The sequence below is a fragment of the Mustela erminea genome, chromosome 7, assembly GCF_009829155.1.
Source record: "Mustela erminea isolate mMusErm1 chromosome 7, mMusErm1.Pri, whole genome shotgun sequence".
In the NCBI taxonomy this organism is placed as follows: Eukaryota; Metazoa; Chordata; class Mammalia; order Carnivora; family Mustelidae; genus Mustela; species Mustela erminea.
Window position 1 is genome coordinate 64,652,863 of NC_045620.1, and position 22,067 is coordinate 64,674,929.

Here is a 22,067-nt window from a genome sequence, read left to right on the forward strand (position 1 = left end):
ATATTCTTGAATGCTTATTGGAATGGATTTAGGATTATAGGTTTAGAATCAAGTTTCTGATCACAGCTTTAAAGATTAAAGTTCTAAGGTGTTCTAGGATCCACTAGACAAGCCAGTGCAACTCTCAGTCCTTTGCTTGGGCAATCTGTTTTGGCTTCTGCCTTTATTCTTACCATTCTAGAAAAGATAAATATCTGAGTTTTCTTTATTTCTTGGATTGTATGTTTCCTTCTGGTTTCTCTTCCAGAAGTATCAACATTTTTCTCTTTACACTATTATTTGCCTTTTTACAGTGCAATCTGGGGGGAGTCTCTGGGTCAGTCTTCCAGCACACTAATTAGGGTTTCTTTTTCAGTGTTTCACAATGTTCTACATTTCTAAGATACCTAATCTTTTTTTTTTTTTTTTTTTTTTAAGATTTTTTTTTTTGTCAGGGGCGCCTGGGTGGCTCAGTGGGTTAAGCCTCTGCCTTCAACTCAGGTCATGATCTTAGGGTCCTGGGATCGAGCCCCACACTGGGCTCTCTGCTCAGCAGGGAGCCTGCTTCCCTCTTTCTCTGCCTGCCTCTCTGCCTACTTGTGATCTCTGTCAAATAAATAAATAAAATCTTAAAAAACAAAAAAACTTTTTTTTTTTTTTTTAGTTTTTGTCAGAGAAGCAGGCTTCCCACTGAGCATTGAGCCCATTGCAGGACTAGATCCCAGGAACCTGGATCATGACCCAAGCCACAGGCAGACACTCAACCAACTGAGCCAACACCCCTAAGCAAAGAATCAAGAGACTCCATAAAACAGTATGCCAGTAATTAAGTCTTATGTTTGCTCTATCTCCTCTACTTTCTACAGTGTTAAGAGTGGTGTCTCTCATCTCAGTTTTTCTCAGCTCTTGGTGATCATTTCCTTTTGCATTCTGATACTCCTTGTCTTCAGTTGCCTACCTCTAGTAATTATGGGAAGCTTAATTTTACTTTCTTTTATAAATTACTTAAACTCTTTCTTATCTCTAGGGCTTTTATGGATGTATTTTAAATAGCCTTGCCTGGGGCACCTGGGTGGCTCAGTGGGTTAAGCCGCTGCCTTCGGCTCAGGTCATGATCTCAGGGTCCTGGGATCGAGTTCCGCATCGGGCTCTCTGCTCAGCAGGGAGCCTGCTTCCTCCTCTCTCTCTCTGCCTGCCTCTCTGCCTACTTGTGATCTCTCTCTCTGTCAAATAAATAAATAAAAATTAAATAAATAAATAAATAAATAAATAGCCTTGCCTGACTTTTGGTAACTTTCTTACAATTCAGCATCCCTCCAAATATTACTCATAATCATTTGAAAGGCTTGGTGAATGTTAGAGGAAACAACTTAATTTGCATTTTGCACATCTTCTGGTATACATTTTATACATAAGAAAAATCAAGAGATGTATTAAAGCCAAAGCACAAATGTTAAAATGCATATTTTTGTTTTCAAGGACCTATGAATATATAAAACAAAAACTAATACTATCCCAAAAGTCTCTGTGGAGAGCAGGGAGTTGTAGGCATAGGAGGGTTTGCATGAAGCTTAAAACAGAATAACCCGGGAACACTACAGTGACTGTGGCAGGCATTGAATAATGTACAGAATTGCTGAATCACTACATTGTATACCTGAAACTAATATAACATTGTGTGTCAGCTATACTTTGGTAATTTAAAATTACCAAATAGTAAATTGGGATAAGGGGAAATTTTTGCCTCTCATGGAATGCCAGTAATTTCTCTTCTCCTGAGTTTTCCAGTGACCCGTTTTCACTAGTACATGATTCCATCTGGAGCCATTTCATTATTGTTCTGGTCTAAGGAAATGTATTGAGCAAACAAATTTTCTAAACAGGAATGCACAGATTCCAGCAATTTCAGCAGAATTTGGCAAACTTGATCACCTGAGACCAGAAAATAGTATAGGCAAAAGAGCAAAAGCCAAAGGGTGTGCTTTTCCAGAACAGCTACTGTTGGGAATTACTCATGTCTTGGTTTCTCCAGGTAAAGTGTCTTTTTTTTTTTTTTAAAGATTTTATTTATTTATCTGACAGAGAGAGATCACAAGTAGGCAGAGAGGCAGGCAGAGAGAGAGGGGGAAGCAGGCTCCCTGCTGAGCAGAGAGCCCGATGTGGGACTCGATCCCAGGACCCTGAGATCATGACCTGAGCCGAAGGCAGCGGCTTAACCCACTGAGCCACCCAGGCGCCCCTCCAGGTAAAGAGTCTTGATGGATCTCCTCCTCTCCTTCCTTTTGAGGTCAGGAAAGGAAGACAGATAGCTTGTTGAAAGACCTCCATAAAATTTCCTTAAGAGCTAACAGATCTTAGGGGACACCTGAGTGGCTCAGTGGGTTAAGCATCTGCCTTCAGCTCAGGTCATGATCCCAGGCTTCTAGGATCAAGCCCTATGTTAGGCTCCCTGCTCAGTTGGGGGTCTGCTTTCCCACCCCACCCCACCCCAGCTCATGCTCTCTCACTCTGAAATAAATAAAATCTTTAAGAGCCTTGAGCTCCTTTTTTTTTTTTTTAAGTAATTCCAGTGAATAATTATATATATATATATTCAGTACAATGGTTCACTTCTGTACCAGTTTGTATTTTCACAAAAACATGACTTAACTATAAGAGAAGTCTATGTGATTGACTTAAAGATACATCAGTTAAAGTTTTAGGTACCCTCATGGTGAGTATATGTTGGCAGCGCAGAAACTCATATCCTGTTTCTGGAATCACTATAACATTTTCATTGATACTTACATCAACATTCACAGTATGGTAATCTGAATTGGTGGGTAACCAGGTGTGACTGGCTTCAGAAAAACCAGCATTTGAGCTATTGTCCCACTGCATTGGTGACTTTGAGAGGAGGGTATTCTGTGTCAAAAGAAAACAGTACTTTAGTTAGTAAAAGAAATGTCATTTGGGCATGATCTACTTCATAATTATTTAATTTCCTGTATTTCTTTTTAATAGTTGTATTCGTGAGCATTCATAATGAAAAGACTTAAATATTCAGTACGTAAGCCAGCTTCACACTTTTAACTGGAAAATAGTGACATCTTGAATTTCAATAAACTATAGTAAATGGACTTCGGTACATGCTTGGAGTCTTTTACTGCTTTTCCCTAAGAATGAGCAATGTAGGATTTCAAGATGTATCACTGCCAGTTCATTCCATGGTGCAGTGATGGTGAGTTCAGGTGTGCAGCACGTACAAGTAAGCCTAAGTGCCGTCCTCTTTACCCAGCCTGGTGATCGCACATGAAAGCACACACCCAAAGTTAGGAAAATTGGATCTTCTACATTGAGAGCTAACCATACAGATTATTACAGGTTCACCCAACAACACAATTTTGAAACCCATAGCCTCAAACAAAAAATAATAAAAACCAGTCAAGTCTGAAGCTGTGCATTTACATTTGTCCAGATGAAAGGAAGAATCTCCTGTGCTGTGTTCAGATGAAGTCTGGCACTACAGACAAGCACTATAATTAATGTTCCAAACTCAAAACACGGATTCTCAAATTCTAGTGTGCCTAAGAATCAGCTGGAAAACATCTTTAAAATGTAGATTCCTGGGCTCTACAATTCAGTTGTGTGGCTTAGGAAACACAAGCAAGTGAGCTGTATGATAGTAAGAAAGGAAAGCAGAAATCTAATTTTCAGCAGTAGAATAGGAATAGTAGATTCTCTAGTTTCACATAGTTAGATAATGTTAACTTACAACATCATAGCTTTCGTTGAGATTTGTGACTAAAATATTTCTCATTCCTATTTCTTCCCCATAGTAAGTTATGGGAGTTCCAGGGAGTGTGAAAATAAGCATGTTCATGATGTTGACGTATTCTTCCCCAAAACGAGAAGTCAGCCGGGCGTTGTCCGGTCCACCAATCTGAAAGGCAGATACTTCAAGAACACAGCTCAGTATACAGTTTTCTGGAATATTTATTCTACAAAAAGTTCATTAGACAATAAAACCAAGTTTGCTGTGGGTACACATTGGTATCAGCAGACTTGGATTTGAGTCCCAACACTGATACTTACTGTTCAACTGACCAATTTACTGTCTTGGCCATTATGATTAACAAGATAGTAGTAACAAGTTATTTCAGAGAGTTATTGCAAATACAAAATTTAGGAGGGTGCATGTTAGTATTTTCACACATTTGTATAAGAGAATATGGACAAGGAAGGAAACGAAAATGTTCTCCCATAACACAAGAAGGAGGGAAGAGGTGGAAAGCACAGAAGCAGGAGAGATTTCTGAGGTGTGTGTGTGTGTCTTTTGAAATACTCAAAACAAATTTTAAAGATAAATCAACTTCTGTAGAGAAAAGTACATAGTCCAAGAGGAAATTTTCTGAAGTGCTTTCTATTTTAAAATGTGGTATTTCTATTAAATGCTCTAATTTCATATTATCTAGTCCTTACAACATCATAGCTTTTGTTAAGATATACCACAACTCAATCTCAATAGCCTGGCATTTTACTATTTTTTATTATACAGTACTTACGGGGCATCTGGCTGGCCCCCTCAGAAGAGCAGGCAACTCTTGGTCTTGGGGTCATGAGTTTGAGCCGCATGTTGGATATAAAAATTACTTAAATAAATTTTAAAAAAATATTTTCATGCCTACATTACATCTGATTGCCCTCCTCCATTTTCAGGTATTATCTTCATTTTACAAATGATGAAACAAGCTCTCTGAGAAACTCCATCACTTACTCAAGGCAGGGTATGATGCAAAACCAGCCCTTGAGAATAAGAACTTGGATGGAGGTTGCCTTTTTTTTTTTTTTTTAAAGATGTACTGAAACTGTCTTTACAGTTATCTTTGTATAGACCGTTATAAGCTACTTTTCTATTTTTATGACCAGAGAAGTCAAATTTTGCCTCTGTTTATTTTATTGAGAGCCTTTGATAAGAAACTGTGGATTCTCAAGAACTGTGGAAACTAACTAAAGGCTTTCAACAATCCAAGAAGCATTTATTCAAGAAAAACATCAAGCTTTGTGTCATTTTAACAGGCCTTGAACTCATCCCCCTCAGATCCTTGATAGCTTTGAAAACCTCAGTCTTAGAACTACTATAGCTATGAAACAGGAGCCACTGGAGGGGCAGAATAAGTTTAGAGTTCACCAAAAGCTCCATTTAGAGAATTGTCACTATTTGACCTTTCTAGTACTCACTTTTAGTTGGATTTTTCTTATTCATCGGAGAAATCCCCTATCCCCAAGGTATGTGGCAGAAACAATCAGCAGTTGTTTAGCATCACACCTGCCTGAAGTGGTGGTACCAACTGGGGCTCAACAGAGACTGACCAAAAACCTTAAAAGCTGGGGAAGAGATGACCATACTGGCCTTCAAGAAAGTCTGACTGACACTGACACACACACACACACACACACCACAGTCCAGCCGTTGCTGGAGGAATGAGTGGTTCAGGGCGGTTCAGGAATCTCTTCCAATCATTAACCTACAATAAACAAACTCACCAAGTAGCCATACCCAACAAAGAACACAGATTTTACAAAATTAAATAGCAACAACAAACAATGGGGAGGAGGAGAGAATGGGATTTCCTACATTACTAAATTATTTAAAATACCCAGTTTTCAGCAACAAAAAGGAACACAGAAGGCATGCAGAGCAACAGAAAAACAAAAAACAAAAGTCCAGACATTGGACTAGTGGACAAAGATTTTTAAATGAACTACTACACTTATGTTCAAAGAACTAAAAGCACAGAATTTAAAGTGTGAGGACAAGTTTCATCAAATAGATATTATCAATAAAAAGATTATGAAAAAGAACCAGAAAGAAATTTCAGAGTTGAAAAAGTATGACCACTGAAAGGAGAAGTTCACTAGATGGGCTTGACAGATTTGAACACTGTGCAATCGAGATTATCTAGTCTGAGAACCAGAAGGAAAAAAATGAAAAATAACAAAAAAGGCCTGGCCTGGCCTGGCTTACTAAATAATCACCGATTAAAGGAAAGGTTAAGGTCCCTTACAGACAGACATACCCCTCATTTGAGGGCTGACTATTCAGCAAGCACACCGGCACCAGACATCCTGACTCGGGCATGAGGACTTACCATCCAATTAGGCCATTTTCCTTCTGGCATGTTTTCCATCCAGGATGTGATAACCTCAAACACACTGTTCCCAGAAGGAGTGTTTAGCTTACTGAGATAATTGTTGAAGGGAAAATCTGCTTCTTGAATAAAAGGCAGCCCATAGTACATCATGGTCCTGTCAATGCTCTCTCCATAGGCTTCAATCCCCATGAACCTGGAAGAGTTAGCAGGGTGCAGTGTCCTCAGGGCCTTTCAGAAGACTGGGGAGCATTCTGCAGCTGCTTCAGTCTGCCTGACTTAACCGTATCTGGCTGGACTCACTGGGAAGCATAATCAAGCCAAATGGCCAAGTAATAGCATGCTGGGCCACCTGGACGATTTCTCATTTCTCATGGACAATAAACCCAAGGACTAGCCTAATACTAGGCTGTGTGTAAGAATTAAAGAACACATTTGAATCTCAGTCAATATGGTTCTCTCCTTCCTAAGTCTGATTAAAACTCCGTAACTTCCAGGGCACCTGGGTGGCTCAGTGGGTTAAGCCGCTGCCTTCGGCTCAGGTCGTGATATTAGGGTCCTGGGATCAAGTCCCGCATCGGGCTCTCTGCTCAGCGGGGAGCCTGCTTCCCTCTCTCTCTCTCTGCCTGCCTCTCCGTCTACTTGTGATTTCTCTCTGTCAAATGAATAAATAAAATCTTTAAAAAAAAAAAACAAAAAAACTCCGTAACTTCCATGAAGACTTCATCAGTTCTCATCGTTCTGCTTGGAATCTATAGTGTATGTTTGCATATCATGTAAGGGGGTTTTCCCCAGAAACCTCTTGTACAGGAATCCCTGTAAAGTCTCACTTTATTATTGGGGTGCACTCTAGGGGCTCCTGGCTGGCTCAGTTGGTAGAGCACATGACTCGATCTCAGGGTCATGAGTTCAAGCCCCACATTGGGTGTAGAGCTTACTTAAAAAGCAAACACTGTCAGGGAAAGACACATTAGCCTCAGTGACCCACATCAGTGCTGGCTTTACATGTTTGAGGTAAGTGCAAGTGCATAGTATCTAGAGCCCAGGTGTTTCAGTTCCAGTCCCATTCCTGCCATTACTGTCTGTGACTGGAGTCTCACAGCTTGGAGTCCCCGATTCCTCATCTATAGAATGGAGATAGCAATCAGAGGACCTACTTTAAGGAGGAGAATTTTCTTTATTTCTGTTCATGCTATTGGATGATCTGTATACATATAGATCTGTATACATATAGATTTATTGTTTATTATGTGTTAGTCCCAGTTTTAAGTGTTTCATCTACATTATCTCATGCAGTCTCACAAAACCCTGATGTGGTGTTGCTGTCACTTTTTCATTGATGAGAAAATGGTACTTTTGTCAGCAAACCAGTCCAGGGTCACACAGCTGTTACACAGAATGCTACTTTAGGTCCATCTGATTCCAAAGCTGTGTTAGTAAACCGTTGTGACCTACTAGCAGCTTAGCTGAAACATTTGAATTCATACTGTATCCTGGACACTAATAGACCAAATAGTAATGATAAAAAGAGACTACTTGGGTGCCTGGGTGGCTCAGTGGGTTAAGCCTCTGCCTTCAGCTCAGGTGATGGTCTCAGGGTCCTGGGATCGAGCCCTGCATCTGGCTCTCCACTCGGGAGCCTGCATGTCCCTCTCACTCTGCCTTCCTCTGCATGTCCCTCTCACTCTGCCTTCCTCTCTGCCTCCTTGTGATCTCTCTCTGTCAAATAAAAAAATCTTTTTTTAAAAGATTTTAGATTATATGCTACCTTTTGAGTGATTTTCACAAAATTCCTGTGAAATAAGTACTGTGATGGGCATTATTTTACAAAAGAGGAAACTGGAAATCAAAGTTAAGCAACACAAAAGAATATAGTAGGCCCCTGCATAACCAAATTGTAATAAACTGTAGTCATGGGGGGTTGTTAAATAGCTTAAACCTCTTGAGAAGGCCTGGCTGTGAAGGATTAACTTCAGGTCACACCCTATGCCTTTGAAGAACAGAAGTGTGTCTTGTGATTACCTGTATCTCCCAGGCTCCCTGCTGTACTGGTCCATTGTTTGCCGGAAGCTCCGGACAATGTCATGCATTCCCACTTGCGTGGTTGTGAAGTCGTGGTACAGCTCCCAGTAATGTGTCACCGTGTCCTTTGGAGACAGAAAAGCATAGCTGCCATCGTTTCCCATGTCAGATGTCCATAGCTGGCTTTATGCGAATATAGACTGTCTCTTCAAAGGGCTCAAGCCAAGGCATACAACCTGAAAGATGATCCTAAGACTTTCACTGAGTTTTGTGACTGGAGAATAACATTCATGACTATTATCAACTGTAAATCTAGTAAACAAACTTTACTGAACATCTGACCATTAACTACCAATAGTCTATTTAGCAGAATCCTCTCCCATTTAATTCTCCTAAATGTTGCACCTAAAAGCAAAGCAAATATATAGAACTCACTGTTACACCTATGCTTGATCTGCTCACAAAATTTCTGTCCAAAGTGTAATAGTAAGAATAAAGGTTAGAAGTGGTAAAGAGCCACTTTGCCAGGGTTTCAGTAATTATTCCTGATACTCATTCTGTGTCTTCCTAGGGTTACAGTAATCTAGAATCCAAAGTCAAAGATTCTGTCTAACACAAGCCAAGGCTCTACTGGGTTGGGACATGGACAGATGAGACAGTGTAAACCTGCATTGCCGTTCATTCAGTGGACCCCTTTTTAGTAAATGAACTTGCTAGATCTAAAATTTTTGGGGACGCCTGGGTGGCTCAGTTGGTTGGACGACTGCCTTCGGCTCAGGTCATGATCCCGGGGTCCCGGGATCGAGTCCCGCATCGGTCTCCCAGCTCCACGTTCTCCCTCGGACCTTCTCCTCGCTCATGTTCTCTCTCACTGTCTCTCTCTCAAATAAATAAATAAAATCTTTAAAAAAAAAAAAAAAAAGAATATTTAAAATTTTTGGAATCTTCGCTCTCTACCTGAAATAACTTTTTCTTTAGTTTTTTTCTTGAATGCCACACAAAACCTATTGTTCTGATCATAACTGGAAACATATGCCTTTCTTACATTTCATCATAATTAGCAAGGTTACTTTGAGATTTCTTCTCCAAAGATAAGTGCGTCTCTTTGGGACTAACTAATAAAACACTTTCCGGCTCCATTTTTTTTTTCTTCATTTTTTATATCGGAAATCATGTGCTTTACCTACCCTACAAAAAACAGCCTTTGGTTCATGACATGCTCTTGTAACTAGTCCCTGCATTGCCACCTTTTCTTTGGTTAACTGACTGGGTTTAATGAGATTACTCATAAGTCTATTACTCAGGACAGAAGCTAGATACTTGGTAATAACAACAATTTCATTTTATTTTATAAGAAGGGCATCATGCTATAATTATTTAAGGTTTTTTTCACTAAACATTATACAGCTAATATTCACCCATATTGTGTGTCACTGTAGTTCATTTATTTTGACTGATGTATACTATTCCATTGTGTAAATCTACAAATCCATTATTTTGAAACCCATTTTAGGACTCCTGTCTACTTTTCCATTGAACATAGAGTGTCTGTAGAGTGGTGGTCAGAAGAGCACAGTGGCGTCCTGGTTCTCATGCATGACATGGGGGGAAAGGTGAGAGCCACTGGTGTGGAACCACAAAGAGGCCAGACTCTATAGTGAGATATGCTTGGTTTGCAATTCTATTTATCATCGCTGCCACCCTTGAAAAATTAACTTCTCTAAGATTTCCTAATGAGGATCATGAAATGTCTCTCATGAGCTCTTGCAAGAGTTGAAGGGACTGTCCTAACACACAGCATATAGTAGATACTCAGCAAGTGTTTATTCCCTTTTGTGTGTCCTTTAACGACTACAGAAGCACCTGAGGAATTAATAGGCCTCCTCACTGTAGCTTGAATGAGATGATAAAATCACAGTGAGTAGTTATAGCTGTTGGCAGAGTCCAGTGTCCAGCCCTCAGAACCCTTGTCACCAAAGTACTCCTCAAGGATGCCCTATACCAGAGGGAACCAATGGATGGAAACATCTAGGCATATGGATTTGAAACTCTTGTACTTCCTGAAGATTGAAAGCACATGCTGTCCGTGCAGCCCCATGCTGGATGTGAAATTTACTTAAAAAAAAACAAAACTATGCTTTAAATTCAGATGCATATATTAATAAATTTAACTACATTATCATCTCTGGTCATTGTTGTCTCATGCTAAAAAAGAAAACACAGATGACATTTTTCAGAAAGGGGGGAACATAATGTTTTAACATTACCGGTATTTGAGCCTTATTCACTTGGGCTTCATCTCTCAGATGCTCTGCTTCTAGAAGAAATTTAACAGCATCGAAACTAAAGCCATCAACACCTTTTTTGAGCCAGAACTGTATAATTTCCTAAATATAAAGAAGCAAAATCCTTTGGTTACATTATCATCATAATGTTTAATAAAAGTGTGTGTCTGTAATGTCTTCCCATCATAAAACAGCCAAATCCACATACAGAGCAAGCACAGCACTCACACAGTATATTTTTACCGGTTAGGCATAGCAGTGTCTTAATATAACGAACTTGGGACCCCCATACTTCCCTCAACTTCAAATCCAGAATGTTACATTGGTAACTATGCTATGAGCACATTTACAAAGCTTAATCACTCAAAAGGAATGAAGCCACAATGAAAGGACTCAGGAGAAACTGGGAACGTATCTCTCTCCCCTTACCCCCAGTTCCCTAAAGGTCACTCCAAACAGAGAAAATAACCAGCTAAGCATCAGGTCATGAGGGGTTCTTCCACCAGACTGGGAGATTCTAGAAGGAAAGACTGCAGTTTTCATTTGTTTCCCTTGCCTTTGACATAGCACCCAGGTCCTTAGTGAAAGTACACAGTATCAAGCCCAAGTTAGTCCAACATGTTGTGATACTGTTGGGACACTAAAAGTACATGTTCCCTGGCTTCAGGGCATCTACAGAATAATTGGGGACAGGAGCAAGTTACCTAATAATGCAAGGTGGGGTGTATGTAGCTCAACATCATGAAAGGAGATTCCTTTGCAGGGTGTTAGAGCTCCAAGAAGAATAAATTTAACATGAGCAGACATACCTCGAGAAAGAAGAGTTAGTTCTACTTTGACCAGTGGGAGTTTTTTCAGGGAGTGAGATTACAAAGAACATTCTGGACTGTTTGTAGGACAGGATGGCCAAGCACAGAGGCAGAGACTGACTTGGCCTATATATCAGGGCAGGTGGAGGACCAAGTGGCCTTGGAGAGCCAAAGGGCTTAGGTCTCAGCTCCCCAGCCCTCCTAGCTTGGCCCTTACTGGAGCATCAACTACAAGCTGCCCTTCTGCAAAGGAACAGTGGCTCTCCTGACTTTGCTCAGCTCATCCCTTGCCAAATGGAAGGTTTTACAGGAACATACAGCATTAGAACACACAGTCCACAATTCAAAGTACTAGATTCAAGTACCAAATTTATGGGGGGCAACAGACGCAAAGCTCCCAAATGAAGACTATCCCCCAAATCACATGTTTCCTTTGAAGTCTTTCTTGTATCTACATATGAATATGGGGTCTCCAGAGTGCTGCCATTCAAGGGTCTCGAGAGTTCCTTACAGGCTATATGCAAGGGTTAGCACTGCTGAAGTCAGGTCACTTTAAGGTGACATTTTTAAATAACAAAGCTTGAAAATGATTTTCCAATCAAAAAGCAGACTGTTTACAATCTTAGCATGGACACAACTGAACCAAATAACGGTAAGCTGGCTCTAGCCACACAAAACCCACAAATTTGTTCTCACTATCATCTTACTCTTACCAAATACTTTCATTCATTCGGTATTTGTGTTCCGGTTATGGGCCAGGCACTTAGCTAAGCCCTATAGCGATGAGCAAAATACAACAGACCTGGCCCTAGGTCTCCTGAATTTATTTAGAATCCCCAAGTAGATATCAAATAGTAATGAAAAAATATTTAAGTTACAGGTAGATAAAGCTTTAAAGGAGAGGAACATGGTAGTACAGAAAAGGTGAAATAGCAGGATTTGCCCTTGAGGTGAGTGCAGCAGGACGGCAGGAAGTGAGAGCAATGGGTTCGAGGTCCAGAGAGAAGTCAACAGATATTAACATGCCCCTTAATGTGTTCTACCCTGAGAATGGTCTCAGTGGCCCCAGGGGTCAGTTCAGCGTGAAGCTAACAAGCTTTAAGCTTCAGGACCCCTCACTTACTTGGGCCCCTCCCTATCTACCTTCTTCTCCATTCTAAATAAACACTCTAATTTTACACTGTTTTAAGAAGGTCCCAAATTTTCACGAACTTCGGACCCCACACAACCCGCGTCCACCCCCAGGTGGCGCTAGACTTGAGGGAACACCGGAGGTGTTGGGGGCGGGGCAGGAAACGACACAAATAGCTGTAATCTACCCCAGCCACCTCTGACAAAAACGTGGGGAAACATTAAACGCCACGCCGTTGTAAACATTAAGCTTTGGAGCACTGATTTCCTACGAGGGATGGGGGTGGAGGGGAATCTGCTTTCTTTGTGGTATCCTCTTTTTGGGAATAGTTAGCCTTGCTAACCATTGACCCAGCCATAAAAAATGAGAAATATGTATCCCAGCAAAGGTTTCGGGCCCCAGCAGGGGTTTTCCACTTTAGTCCAGTAAGAGATACTGTCATTGTTTAAGGAGATAAAACAGTAAAAGCAAAAGCTGGATGGTTATTGAGAGTCATTGTAAATGACAGATAATTCAAAATTTGCTCTTGAAAAATAATTTGCTTTGTGCTATTTATTCTCCCAACTAGGTGAGAAAAGGGAGCTCCAGATCTTAATCGTTAACCCTCTCTTTACTCCAGTTAAGCTCTCCCGGGGTGCCAGGTGTGGAAATGGGCACAGAGCCTAGTTCCGCCAGGTCTGGGTGACCCACCAAGGCGCCATGGGACTCCTGGGACAGTACATTGTGTCCCAATTCCTGTAGCACTCCCGTGACATCACAGAGTCCCCATTTTTCTACTGGGCACCTTTCCATTCTTTTCTCCTTAACTCACTGCTCTGAGTAAAAAAAGCAATCAATTAAGCATTACTAATATCCAAGTTCACAATTGAGGCAAACCTTTCCTTGTGAAGTTACTGGGCCCATTTGCCTGAAAAGCTTAGTTTGGGAAATAGAAAAGCTCTGCTCTTACATGTGGTGTGTATAAGACATCGTCTTGCAACTGACATAACCCCATGGCGTCCATCTTGAGGAGGAAGAAGAAAATGTAGGATACTTTAGAAGTACAGAAGGAAAACTACATCCTCTGTTTATAAGCAAAGGAAAGAAAACGGACTCTACTGCTGTTCAGAAATCTTAGTAAAATTGTTGGCTCTCTCCTCCAGGAGCAGGGTATGATGGAAGAATCAAGAGCTCAGGATTCTGCCCCATGCAGATACCATCCCATCTCCCCACTGTGCATCAGCTGCACAACCTCACCAACCCACCCTGGACTAAAGGTATTGCTGCTAGAGTCCATTCACGTGTGGGTCTTTTTTTTTTTCCCAAGAGAGAATATTTTTTTTTTTTTTTAAGATTTTATTTATTTATTTGACAGAGAGAGAGAGAGAGATCTCAAGTAGGCAGGAGGGAGGCTCCCTGCTGAGCAGAGAGCCCAATGCGGGGCTTGATCCCAGGACCTTGGGATCATGACCTGAGCCAAAGGCAGAGGCTTTAACCCACTGAGCCATCCAAGTGCCCCACATGTGGGTCTTTATATAACCTGATCTCTCTGCAGTGTTTGACACTGCTGACCAAACTCATCTTCCAGAAAAACACATATCACTTGGCTTCAAGATACCTGCTCCTCGTTTGCCACTCTTCTCTGTCTACTCTGCAGCCCTTTAAATATTAGCACTCTTTGGGGGCTCTTATGCTCCATTTCATGACAGTATTTACTCATTTATCTACCCACATATTGATTATTTAACAAGCATTCAAATAACAAGGGACACGATGACTTATATGGCTTATAGAGGTTAAAACACTTACCCCAGGGCGCCTAGATGGCTCAGTCGGTCAAGCATCTGACCAGCTCAGGTCATGATCTCAGGGTCCTAGGATGGAGCCCTGTGTCAGGCTCCCTGATTAGCAGGGGGTCTGCCTGTCCCTCTCCCTCTGTCCCAACCCCCCACCCCCGCTCATGTTCTCTCTCTCTCTCAAACAATAAAATCTTAGAGTAAAATAAAACACATCTCCCCAATCAACCCTACAATGTGTGTGCCATTACTGTCCCTATTTTACTAAGGAGGGATCTGCGGCACAGGGAGATGAAGTACCTCGATCAAGGTCATAGAGTTAGTAAGTAGCAGCGTCAGAATTAGTACTGTCTGGCACCCCTACCCATTTCCTCTGCTTTCTCCTCCAAACCTGCCCCACTCAAACCCCTTCTGCAAAGTCATTGACTTCCAAAATGCAAATGGAAAATGATTTCCCTAAGACCCTGTAAAGCCAACTCCTCACCTTGCCTCATCCCCCTCTAGTCTCATTGAGCCAGCTCTCTCTCCATATACCATGTCCCAGCCATATGGGACGACTCCGAGCACCTCCAATGTCCCTGATCCATGCCCTCCCTCTGCTTGAAACCCTCCGCCCCAAGCCTCTTCACTTGGCTCATCTCTTAGGTATCACTACACCCTCTGAAAGCTTTCCCTGCTCTCTCCCACTCACGTCCAGGTCAGCTGCCTGCCCTATGTACTCCTACCTCCTACAATCACCACCACTCAGTACACCTCACTATAATTGCCCGTTTCATTGTCTCCCTCCCCCCTTGGGATAGAAGGCTTAAGAAGGCTACAGCGTGTGTCTAGCTGACCAAACATCCTACCTCTGGCATGTGGTCATTACTGAATACACACTGTTCAATGAGTTAAGGATTTATACCCAAGTGCCTGGCATAGAGGAGGTACAGTAATAGCCCAGGTATTATCTGCAAGCATAAAGCTGGTTTATTAAGCAGGTATGAGTCCATTTTATTTTGGATGGAGCTGCCCACACCATGCTCGGTAGGAGCAGAGCTGACATTTGCAGTCAAGGTTCCATCCCGAGCCGGAGCCAGATGTCTCCAGGAGTGAAAGCTGGAATGCAAACAGGAGTCATCCAAATGCCTCCCCCCACCACAAACTCCCTGAGTTGCAAATTATTAACCTGCTTAGCTCTCCTGCAGAGATAAGAGCTACTGGGGGACAGATGGGTGTTGGAAAGTTCCCTTCATGCTAAAAAGTCTTCCCTTTTGCTCCCCAGGAGCAAAGAGCCTTCCCTTAGAGCTTCTCTGCCTTTCTTATCTACTGCTAATCCCAAATTTATACCAGCCTTGCAAAAATGTCCAATCTTCAACTGGGGGCAGGAATGATTCATCCCCAGAGGACTCTAATCCTGTTGAGACTAGTAAATAAGGCTCCTGTTCACACACTCCACTGCCTGGAGGCCTGCAAGGGAACAGCTGGATTAGTCAAAAAAATAATTAATGCACTGGCTGGCACATTTTGTCAAAGTTGACCACACTTGTCTGAACATCTTCAGACCATCCATCCCTGTTGCCACCAGGAGCCTGGACAAATCCACTGGACTACACTTACATTTATGAATTCCCAACTGAATCCCCTTGAAAAGACTGTGTAGGAAAAGTGAAGCAGAGAGACAGAACCAGCTTGGCCTCAAGTCAGAAGTAGCGTTGTGGGGAAGAGCATGGACTCTAGGTTTGAATCCTGCTCTGTCACTCCCCAGGTGGGTGACTTTCCCTCTTCAACCTCAGCTTCCTTCTCTGTAAAATGGTCCGGATATCTCCTAAGTTGGGTTTGGTCTGATCATTGAATGAGATGATCCAGGTAGAGCACTTGGCACAAAATAAACACCCAGTAAGTGTGTGAGGGCAGGTTGGGGAGAAGGTGCAGTTCGGGGTGTGTAAATGATCTTTGGTGATGGAGAAAAGAGTCCACACTCCACCAAAGATGTTTAAAACTAACCCCTAGTTAGTAGCTGTGTCTGTCCCCTTTCACCACTCCCCAACCCCAATGGGACAAGGCTGCCCTGACTTGGTACTTACTTCTAGAACAGATCCCAAAGCAATTCATCTAAATTCTGGGAAACATCAAATATGTATAGTAAAAACAGCCTTAAAACTAAGGAGTCTACAGGAATACATTTAACAAAGGACATGCAAGCCTTGTACACTGGAAACTACAACAGTCTTGAAAGAAATTAAAGACCTAAACAAACAAAAAGACATCTGTTCCTGGATCAGAAGACTTAATATTGTTAAAGTGGCAATATTCCCCCCCAAATTGATGCCCAGATTCAAGGCAATCCCTACTCAAATCCCAGCAGTGGGCTTCTTTGCAGAATCTGACAAGCTGGTCCTAAAATTCATATGGACTGTATATGATCCAGTAATTCCACTACTGGATATTTGCCCAGAGAAAATGAAAATACCATCAAAAAGATACATGCATCTCTATGTTTATTACAGCATTATTCAACAGCCAAGATAGAAAAGCAGCCCAAGTGATGAATCAATAAAGATGAATCAATAAAGATGTGGTGTGCGTACGTACACGCACACACACAAACACACATGCACACTCACCCATAAAAAATAATGTGATCTTGCCATTTGCATGGTATGGATGGACCTAGTGGGTACTATGCTATGGGTATTATGGGTATTATATGGGACCTATGGGTATCATAAAATGAAATAGGGGGCATCTGGGTGGCTCAGTGGGTTAAAGCCTCTGCCTTCGGCTCAGGTCACGATCCCGGGGTCCTGGGATCGAGCCCCACATTGGGCTCTCTGCTCGGCAGGGAGCCTGATTCCTCCTCTCTCTGACTGCCTCTCTGCTTACTCGTGATCTCTGTCTGTCAAATAAATAAATAAAATCTTTAAAAATAAATAAATGAATGAATAAATGAATAAAATGAAATAGGTAAGCCAAAGAAAAATACCACCTAATTTCCCTTATATGTGGAATCTAAGAAACAAAACAAATAAACATAAAACAGAAATTTAAATACAGAGAACAAACTGGTGGTTGCCAAAGGGGACGTGGATAGGAGATGGGTGAAACAGGTAGAGAAATACAAGTACCCAAAATAGCCAAACAGTCTTGAAGGAGAAGAATAAAGTTGTAGGACTCATACTTCCAGCTTTAAAACTTCCTATAAAGCTACACTCATCCAAACACTGTGCTTTTGGCAGAAGAACAGACCTATAGTTCAATAGAGCAAAACTGAGTCCAGAACCACATCCTGACATTTATGGCCAACTGATTTTCAAAAGGGTGCCAAGACAGTTCAATGGGGAAATAATAATCTTTTTTATGTTCATTTTTTTAAAAGATTTTTTGTATTTCGTTATTTTGTAAGTAGAGAGGGGGGAGCTGGAGGAGGGACAGAGGGAGAGGAGAGAGAGAGAATCTCAAGCAGGCATCCTAACTGCAGAGCCTGCCACGGGGCTTGATCTCAGGACTCTGAGATCATGACTGGAGCTGAAATCAAGAATTGGTTTCTCAGGGCACTTGGGTGGCTCAGTTGTTAAGCCTCTGCTTTTGGCTCGGGCCCTGACACCTGGGTACTGGGATTGAGCCCCATGTTGGGCTCCCTGCTTGGCAAGGAGCCTGCTTCTCCCTCTCCCACTCCCCCTGCTTCTGTTCCCTCTCTCACTGTGTCTATTGTGTCTTTGTCAGATAAGTAAATAAAATCTAAAAAAAAAAAAAAAAAAAATGGATGCTTAACCAACTGAGCCACCCAGACACCCCTATTTTTTTTTTTAAGATTTTGTTTGTTTGAAAGAGAGAGAGAGAGCATGAGCACAAGCTGAGGGAGGGCAGAAGTGGAGGGAGAAGACGACTCCCTGCTGAGCAGGGAGCCCAATTCAGGTGTCCCAATAATAATCTTTCTGAAACACATATAATGGGGGGGTGCGCCTGGGTGGCTCAGTCAGTTAAGCGTCTGCCTTCAGCTCAGGTCCTGATCCTGGGTCCAAAGATGGAGTCCGTTGTCAAGGTCCCTGCTCTGCAGGGAGTCTGCTTCTCCCTCTGCCCCTCCTCCCACTCATTCTCCCAATCTTAAATTAATAATAATTAATTGACAAATAAATAAAATCTTAAAAAATAAATCTTTAAAAATAAATAATCTTAAATATTTTTTATATTTTATAAATATAATCTTAATAAATAAAATCTTTTTAAAAAACCCACACATAACCGGATAGCCACATGCCAAAGAATTAAGTGGGACCCCTCACACCATATATAAAAAGTAATTTAAAAAAATGTATCAGAGACCTAAAATGTAAAAGTTGCCACTCTAAAAGTCAGAGAAGAAAACATAGGAGAAAATCTTCAGGACCTTGGGTTAGGCAATGGTTTTCAAATGACACTAAAGGCACAAACAACAAAGGAAATACATAGATAACCAGGAAAACAATTTAAAACAATTTAAAATGTACAAAATAAAAATAAACTCTATGAGCACATGCAACGATGCTCAACATCACTAGCCATCAGGGAACAACAAACCACAGCGAGGCACTACTCCACACCCACTAGCATGACGGTACTCAAAAATACAGACGATAACAAGTGTGGCTGAGGACGTCGGAAAGTCGGAATGCTCACACAGTCAGCGGGAGTGGAAAATGGTGCCACTGGGCAGTTCCTCAATTTGATAAATATAGATTACAAACAGATACATGTCATTGACATATAGGTAGATATTGTAGGATTTCGTTTATCCGGAATGTCCAGAACAGGCATATCCACAGAGACAGAGAGATGAGCGGATGCCCCCATGCTGGGGGGCGGGGACTTGAGCATGGAGAGTGTCTGCTGACAGGTATGGGGCTTCTTGTTGGGGTGAAGAAAAGGTTGTGGAACCAGGAGTGATGGTTGCATAACCCTGTGAAGGTGTGAAACCCCTGAATCATACTCCAGGGATGCACAGCTCTCTGTTCGGTTCAGCCCCCCCCCCCCACCTACCGCAGAGCACTACCCCACTAACCTAAATTCCTGCCCACTGTCGCCATAGCAGCAAGGACAACACAGCTGACACTTATCATGAATTCCTGGTGGGGTATTGTTAGAGCTGCCACCCGGTGCGAGCTGACAGGAAATGTCCCGTGAGGGGCTGCAGAGGGAGCTTCAGCAGCTCAGCATGCAAGCCCTGCGGGATTACCCCCACCCCACTTTGGGGATCTCTGCCCCTAACATTCCCTCTTGTCACTCCAGTGCTCTGGTAGGCTTGCCAGATAAAACATGGGATGCCCAGCTAAGTTTTCATTTCAGATGAGCAATGAGTAACATTTTTGTAGAAGGAGGTCCCAAATGGCATGTCGTTCATTGTTTATCTGAAATGAAAATTGCCTTGGAGTCTTGCATGTGTATTGGCTCTATCTGGCAACCATCTGCACCCGCCTCCAGGTCATTTCTGAAACACACCAAGCACACTTTCACCTCAGGATCTTTGCACAGGCTTTTCCTTCTGCCTGAAATTCTCTTCCCCCAAATCTCCACAGGGCTCCCCTTCAAACTTCGGGTCTTTGTCCAAACAGGACCTCAACATACGGAGGTCTCCAAACCAACTTCTGCCAGGCACTCTGATGTTCCTTCCCCTGAGGGATAACCTGACATGTTCTATATTTAGTTGCTAATTGTCTGTCTTCCCCTCGGTTTACAAGGAACTCCTTGAGAGCACAGCTTCTTTAATTCACACTGCAATCCCAGTGCTGAGAACAGGACCTGGCACGGAGCAGACAGTAAGTGAGTATTTACTGAGTGAATACAGAAGGGCTGCGCATGGGTTATCTCCTCTACTCTTCCAAGGAGCCCAGGAGACAAGTACTGCCATCAGTCATGTTTCATAGATGAGGGATCAGAGACACAGAAAAGCTAAATACATCATCCGGGGGCCCACCATAGCCAGCAGTGGGGCTGGGTCCAGATGTAGGTTCAGACCCCAGAGTCCACAATCTGCCTATCTCACTACATCGGCTCAATGTCCCAGGCAGAGGGGCACCTCGGGGCGAAGGTACCAGGTATTTCAGCCTCCAACCCCTGTAACCTGTTCTGGGTGATAGGGAGGAAAAAACCACCACCACCACATCTATATTTGCATCAGACTCCATAATCACAGAATTTAATCACAGTACTTGGATTTGCCTGAACACTTATTGTTCAACATCAAGTGTGTCAAATAACCACTTCAACGCCCATGCAGTGGAGAAGACTGTGTGGGCATCTGTACTCACTTTTATTTCTTCTTGAACGTCAAGATTGTGGAAATTTAAATCAGGTTGCTCTTTCAAAAACTGGTGGAAATAACACTGGTTTCGTACTTCGTCAAAGTGCCAACTGGAGTTTCCGTATACACTTAACTAGCAAACAGAAACCAGCAAGTCACTTACTTAGCATTCATATAATGGCACTGCCCGAAAAGAAATGATCATTACCACCCCTGGTCCTGTGCAGGCTGAGAGCACAAATCCTCTAAGTTTTCTTTCTAGGGAGAACACTGGATAAATCAATTCCTTAAAATGCCACCCGCTGGCCTAGTGCCGCACAAATGTGGTTGGGATAGATTTGTAGAGTAGAAGCTGTTCATGACAAGCAGAATGGAAAACCAATGCTCTCAAATGCAGAATAGGCCAAATTAAAGAGCCCACATTTCTAGCATATTTTCTTGAACCTTCTATCCAGGCTCAGAACTCCTGTTTGTGAAGTGATGCAAATGATGGTCATTTGGGGAGAAAGACACATTCGACTGGTCTTAGAGGGGTTTTTTGTTTGTTTGTTTTGTTTTGTTTTAAATATTTTATTTATTTATTTGACAGACAGAGATCACAAGTAGGCAGAGAGAGAGGAAGGGAAGCAGGCTCCCCGCTGAGCAGAGAGCCCGATGCGGAGCTCGATCCCAAGAGATCATGACCTGAGCAGAGGCTTTAACCCACTGAGCCACCCAGGTGCCCCTGGGAGTTTGTTTTTTTATTTATTTGACTGAGAGACACACAGCAAGAGAGGGAACACAAGCAGGGGGAGGGGTAGAGGGAGAAGGAAGCTTCCTGTTGAGCAGAGAGCCCGATGCGGGACTCAATCCCAAGATCCTGGGATCATGACCTGAGTTGAAGGCGTATACTTACCTGACTGAGCCATCCAGACGTCCCTGGTCTTGGAGTCTGAATCCCCACAGAGTGAATATTTAAATTATATCTCAGAAAATTATTAGAATCATCCACTTAAAAACTCAACTAGCTCTCAGGAATAAAAGAAATCTGGCAACTTCTAGTGTTGGTGCCCAGCCGAGTTTGACCTGGGGGCTGATCGCCTCTTTCGAGGAGTGCTCCCATCTGGGACTCCAGAGCTTGACTCTTGAATCCGTTTCAGTCACCTGGGCTCCTTCCATGTGACCATTCCTCAGGGATCTAGCTTGGGCTTTTGTTCATTTCTTGTTAAACAGAACATCTGGGGGGTGCCTGAGTGGCTCAGTCATTAAGCATCTGCCTTCAGCTCAGGGCAGGGTCCCAGGGTCCTGGGAGCGAGCCCTGCATCAGGCTCTGCGCTCGGCGGGGAGTCTGCTTCTCCCTTTCCTGCTCCTTCTGCTTGTGCTCAATCTCTCTCTCAAGTAAATAAATAAAAATCTTTGGAAAAAAATAGTTCATTCTTTTTATGGCTGAGTAGTATTCCATTGTATGGCTATACACAGGGTGTTTATACATCTCTCATAATACATATCTTTTTGTATGTATCAACTATTTTTTGTATGTATCAACTATTTTTGTATGTATCAACTTTTTGTATGTATCAACTATTAGGCTATAAAAGAAAAAAAAAACCTACAATGTTAGCTACAGTGGAGAACAGATAAGATGGAAAAACTGGATGCCAGAAGAGGAGGCTGTTACAGTCCTATCAGGAAGAGA

At 42.4% G+C, this 22,067-nt stretch overlaps 1 protein-coding gene across 1 annotated transcript in view; it reads right to left on the minus strand.

Moving 5' to 3' along the window:
* Window positions 1-22,067, minus strand: part of SLC3A1 (solute carrier family 3 member 1) — a 47,977-nt gene that overhangs the window by 3,357 nt on the left and 22,553 nt on the right. Inside the window, exons 5-10 of the mRNA XM_032351872.1 lie at window positions 20,400-20,525; window positions 10,400-10,519; window positions 8,133-8,257; window positions 6,111-6,306; window positions 3,734-3,901; window positions 2,767-2,883 (exon numbers count right to left, since the gene is read on the minus strand). Coding sequence (XP_032207763.1) covers window positions 2,767-2,883; window positions 3,734-3,901; window positions 6,111-6,306; window positions 8,133-8,257; window positions 10,400-10,519; window positions 20,400-20,525 — 852 coding nt within the window. The remainder of the gene's footprint in view (window positions 1-2,766; window positions 2,884-3,733; window positions 3,902-6,110; window positions 6,307-8,132; window positions 8,258-10,399; window positions 10,520-20,399; window positions 20,526-22,067) is intronic.